General features: G+C 36.6%; 1 protein-coding gene across 3 annotated transcripts in view; it reads left to right on the forward strand.

Moving 5' to 3' along the window:
- Window positions 1-4,319, forward strand: part of TNFAIP8 (TNF alpha induced protein 8) — a 106,530-nt gene extending 102,211 nt beyond the window's left edge. For all 3 annotated transcript variants that reach the window (XM_084629266.1, XM_084629264.1, XM_084629265.1), the window contains exon 2: window positions 1,223-4,319. In XM_084629266.1, coding sequence (XP_084485392.1) covers window positions 1,223-1,788 — 566 coding nt within the window. In that variant the 3' untranslated portion in view covers window positions 1,789-4,319. The remainder of the gene's footprint in view (window positions 1-1,222) is intronic.
- Window positions 4,320-6,000: the final 1,681 nt, after the last annotated feature.

The following is a 6,000-nucleotide window of genomic DNA, read 5'->3' on the forward strand; positions in this document are numbered from 1 at the left end:
ATTTGTGGACTTAACTAATAAAGCCAGGGAAGGACAATATACCTGTTTTGGTGAGAAGGAGATCAAGGAGCATTTAGGAAACATAGGGGATGTGGTTTTAATTATTTTTGTTATAATAAAGTGGCAATCATAATTCAAAGGAAGCTCATCTTTACTTGATAAAAATAGATCTCTACTATCCTAAGTACTGGCTAGTGGCTTCTCATACACGATTTTAAAATACCTTGATTGTTTTTATTTAAATAGTAACACAGATTTATTATTAAATTTTAAAAATACAAAAACTGTTGAAGTATTTTTCACTTTTCTGATTGGCTAGTTATGATCCTTAGCTGCTTCTCAGACTCAAGTGGTTTAGAAAAGCCTGTTTGTCTTGTGAGCTTGATTACTTCTCCCAAATAGCTAACAATGAGGTTTGGGTACTTCAGTATCCTCATCTGGTAAGAACTAACTCTTTAAAAAGATATATTCAAATGATCTAAGATTTTTTAATTAATTAATTAACTGTACAGAATGTGGTTACTTTTTCATTAAGTGGGCTGGAAGCTTTCCAAATCTTAAAATGGTTTCTGTTGTGAATTTTTCAAAGATGCCGTGAAGGAGGAAATATAGTTTTATAGCTTAACAATTGCCCCTTTGAACAAATACCCTTTATATGTGCTGGCAACTGTGTATCAGAACATATATACACATGGCTGGTAGGAAACTTTCTCTTCCAAATGCAGAGCTTTGCCCATGGGCATCTGCAGAATCTATGCTTTCATCTTATAAAATTTTTTTTAAAAATCCAGTCCCCTGTTTGCAAAGAAAACCTTCCATATGTGAAATGAATGTAAACAGATGAAGAGTTTCCTTTCAGACAGCCCAAAACTATAGGGGGGTGCAGCCAGAAGCCAATTTGTGTCCCAGCATAATCTGTATTGTTGTGTTCACATGTTCACTTTATCTAGGCCTTTATGCTCATCCATTTTGGTTGAGTTTCACTTAGTTTTTTGTGTTCGTTCAAACTCAGTGAATGCAAACCTACATAAATCATACCAAGAGCCACAGGAAATCTGCGAACCGAAACTGCAGTTTTCACACATTGATTATTAAGTCCATTACTTTTGAAGGAATATGGTATGCCAACTGTAAAATAAATGGATATGGGCAGGAAAATATTCTTTAACACACTGTCAGTAATGTGCCTGTAATGATCTATTGATTTTCTGTTTTTTTCCAGTGGCCACAGATATCTTCAATTCCAAAAACTTGGCCATTCAGGCCCAGAAGAAGATCCTTGGCAAAATGGTATCCAAATCAATAGCGACTACCTTGATAGACGACACCAGCAGTGATGTTTTAGATGAGCTCTACAGAGTGACAAGGGAATACACTCAAAACAAGAAAGAAGCAGAAAAGATCATTAAAAATCTCATCAAAACAGTCCTCAAATTGGCAATCCTCTACAGGAATAACCAGTTTAATCAGGATGAAATAGCACTGATGGAGAAGTTTAAGAAGAAGGTTCATCAGCTGGCTAAAACTGTGGTCAGTTTTCATCAGGTGGATTATACCTTTGACAGGATTTTTTTGTCCAAATTGTTGAATGATTGTAGAGAGATACTTCATCAAATCATCCAACGCCATCTAACTGCAAAATCACATGGACGTGTCAACAACGTGTTTGATCATTTCTCTGATTGTGAATTTTTGGCTGCCTTATACAATCCCTTTGGACCTTATAAGCCCCACTTGGAGAAACTCTGTGATGGTGTCAACAAAATGCTAGATGACGGAAACATATAAGTACTCGCATTATGCTCGTGTATAATTTGTAGAAAGAGCACTGCTGATTTATGAAGGAATAAGGGACCATACAAAAGTAGTTTTTTGAATATAACAGATGCTTCAGAAAAATCTTTACCAAACTGAATATTATGAGCCATCTATTGCTATTCCCAGTCCGCCCGTAACAATTCTGCTTTAGTGTGCTTGGTCCAAGGAAACTGCTAGATAAAGGTCATGAAACAGAGCTGCTCAAGTAGAGGAAGACTCTTGTGAAGTAGATGATAAAATGAAATTATATGTAGTCAAACCATCCAACTATGTAATTCTACATTTAGAGTAATATTTATAAATCATCAAAAGACTATTTTTTGTATCAGACTAGCATGGTGATGGAACATTCTGTAATTTCTTTAACTCACATGTTAGAAAGAATATATATGTTGATGCATTTATATTCACATGTGCTGTATGTATATGTGTAGATAACAGCTTCCTTGTGCTGCTTTTATGAACAGTTCAGTTTTACAGTTGTCATATTCCTGATACTTCTGTGCAGCATTTGAACTGCATTGTTAATCTGCAGTCCAGTAATGAAAATCAGTTATGTTTGAAAACCTACCAAGTGACCCTTGCAGATCAACTCTCATGCCTGTTAAGTTTGATTATTCCAGGAACAGTAAACTACAATAATTCAGCCTGGCTTGGAAAATGCCTTCTACAGACTGAATAGTGTGTGGTAGAAGAAAGCACTATGATATATAATTCTGTTTCAGAATTTTAAAACTCCATGTGCAATTAAAAGATAAAATGCAGTAAGTGAGCTGAGAACGCTCACTAATTAACATGGGAGTCCTGCTACTATATCCATCCTTTTCTGAAAACGTAAGGGTCGATGTATTTCTGCACATCAAGATAATGTATTTGGTAACGTGAATTTAGATAACATAAGCATCTGAAGGCTAAAAAAATTCCACACCAGTTTGCTTTGTATATAGTGAGCTTATGTTGTTGGGTTACATATAGTAACAACTGTTTAACAAATAGAGAAATGGCATTTACAATACCACAGATTAAATCCAAATTTTGTATCTAGTTCTTTTCACTTGTACAAAAAAAATGTGACTCTCCAAACACTATAATGTGCTAAAACATTTCAAACACCCGAGGAATTTTTGTGGGGAAGCTTATAAAGAACTTTGCAATGTATTTAATTGCCAATTTTTTTTGCTGTTTGATATGTCTTCTATTTTATGAGTAAACCAAAGAATGTTTGCACTCCACACTTCGCATGTTTTTTCTGTTTGCCTATTAAATTAGAAAAAGTAAACTTGTGAAGCGAAGTGCAATCTCTGATAAGTGCCTCACGATTACAATTTAATTATTTCCTTTCTAAAAATGGAAGTTCAATCTTCATGCCCATTCACTCACTGGACTCACAGTATGCCAAGAAGGGTGCCCAATGTGACTTTGTGACAGGGATGCATAGGTAAGAATACAGAGTTATTTTATACAGGCCACCAACATCCAGCAGATGGTGAAGGGTTAAGGTCAGTACCAGCTTGGGCCAATTAGAAACTGATAAGTTAATAATTCTCAGTTTCTAAGAGCTGGAGAACTACTTTGTCATCAGATAGTTAGTTATTTTTTGGTGCTTGGACACTATCCTCAGATTGCATTTTGTCCATCATCAGTGATTTACTGGTGATGCAATGTCATGAGGAAAACTTGATTATTTTGTGACTTTGCAGCTCCATCTTTTTCATTTCTCCACATTAGACTGCTCTGGTGGGAAGAGAGAGATATTTCTTCTCTTTCCCTCCACTTTCTCTCTAACTGATGAGAGAGGGAAGGTTCCTGAGGGCTAGAAATATGGTTCAATATCACAGATGGACTCCATATTGCATTACTAATCCACTGAGTCATCCACTCTTCCTGTATAAAACAGCATCGGTGAGTGAATTTGAACTCTCTTTGAAAGGAAGATGTGATACAGCACTGTTTAGAACCAAGCCTATAGTCTGTACATTTGCTGCGTAAGCTTCCACATCTGTGCTTCAGTAAAGACTTGAAACATTTTGGCTACTCAAATTCTAGGTTTCCCCTGAACATGAATTGACAATTGTGCTTAAAAGTGTAGTATTATATGTGGACAAATGTCCACAATCTAGGCAACTATAGTGTAGTAAACATCTATTAACCAGATTTCCGGAGGTTAAGTCCAATAACCCATTGAATCTTACTTGCATCTTAAAATAGGTTAAACTGATTATAAAACTAATCAAGAGAAGCTTGACAGATATCAGAAATCCCCTCTAGTCTGTAATTTTGACACATTCTTCTAGAATGCAGTAAAAATAGCTGTCACCCAGCATTCTCCTTTGACTACAGAGAAGTCAATTTTATGACAGTGATGGAAGACACTTTGATTATAGATTTTCAAAGATGTAGCTTTAGAGGTAAAGTGAAATGGTACTTAAAGTGAGCTATATAATTCTACAGTTTTATTTTTCACTGTATAAAATATAATTCAGTGCCTATTATCATAAGTTTGAAATTAAATTGGCTTGTAATTCCTCTGCCATGTCAAGAGAATGTCTTTTGCCTGTGAAAATTTTTTATTCATAGCTATTAAACGTAATAAAAATATACATTTATATTAAATATTTAAGTGTTATCTCAAATTAGCATTCTGTACCTATCTCAGTCTGAAAATTAAAGTAAGTTGAAGCTGTATAGTTGTCCTAAATTACTGATAAAATATAACGTTCATTATTTACTGAGGATGTACTGAACCTGACACATTATGATTTTAATTGGAGAAACATAGAACAAATTGCTGGTGCAGTAAAATTCAGCTTCTCAATTAATAAAACTGGTGGATTTTACTGTGGAATTAAAAAAACAAACCCTCAGGCTTTTATGAGAAAGACAAGGTAGGTGAGATAGTATCTTTTATTGGACCAACTTCTTTTGATAGAAAGGACAAGCTTTCAGGCTACCCAGAGCTCCTTCTCAGGCCTGGAGAAGGTAACCAGAGTTCCCATCTAAATACAAGGTGGGACAGATTAAGTATAAGGGGCTCATACGTGCAACGTTATTCATCTCAGCCCTGGTCTACACTAGGGGGTGGGGGGATCGATCTAAATTACGCAACTTCAGCTATGTGAATAACGTAGCTGAAGTCGACATACTTAGATCGACTTACCGTGGTGTCTCCACCGCGGTGAGTTGACTGTTGCTGCTCCCCCGTCGACTCTGCCTGCACCTCTCGCAGTGCTGGAATACAGGAGTCAACGGGAGAGCGCTCAGGGATCGATTTATCGTATCCAGACTAGATGCGATAAATCAATCCCCGCTGGATCGATTGCTGCCTGCAGATCCGGCGGGTAGTGAAGACATACCCTTAGTTGCACAAAGAAGGAACAGACAGGTGGTTGTTGCAGTTTCTGCTTGTATTGGATCAGCTTGTATCCTACTCTTCAATATTTATTTGATCATCTTAGCTACTCCCATCAAGTGTGTGTGTGTGTGTGTGTGTGTAGTTATACAGTCACAGAGAAAACAAAATCAAATAATCAGCAAGCATTTTTATCCCTATCATTGCCTTCTTTAACCAACTTAAACTCCCTTCAGATTGTCCTACGCTTGAAAAGTATAAAGATTGATGATAACCCCGTTGTTTCCTGCGACTGCTATCACCTCTATCAGGAGACAACCAAATCAGGTCTTCTGCAGGGAGTATTCCTCCCCTCCTCTAAAACTAAGATGACAGGGAAATATGGGAATGAGCAGATCCCCATATGCCTCCCTTACCTGACTCCAGTAAAAGTCCTTCAGAGTTTAATCACCAACCTGAGGAAAAAGATAAAATTTTTTGTCTCCAGTCAGCCCTCAGTTGTCTTCCAGCATTTTGCTGAAACCAGCTTACACACTGTGTTATGATGTTGGTACCTAAAAGTATACTGGAATTCCACATGGAATTACTAGGGTGATTTCTATATGACAGTACCTAAACTGCCTAAAGGGTATAGGGACCAATTATATCAGAGCCACATTGACAAACCTGTGTAAGAGAGAGAACAGCAATTTTGAGTTATGAAGAGTAACAGAATTAGGAGGAACACATTACTATCTTAATTCACTGTAAAAGAAACAGCCTCAAATATCTGTTTCCTGGTTGTGTCTGTGTAATTAGAAATCAGATGGGATGATCTACATCTTGATACAGCT

The sequence above is a fragment of the Lepidochelys olivacea genome, assembly GCF_965140295.1.
Source record: "Lepidochelys olivacea isolate rLepOli2 genome assembly, chromosome: 5".
NCBI lineage: Eukaryota > Metazoa > Chordata > Testudines > Cheloniidae > Lepidochelys > Lepidochelys olivacea.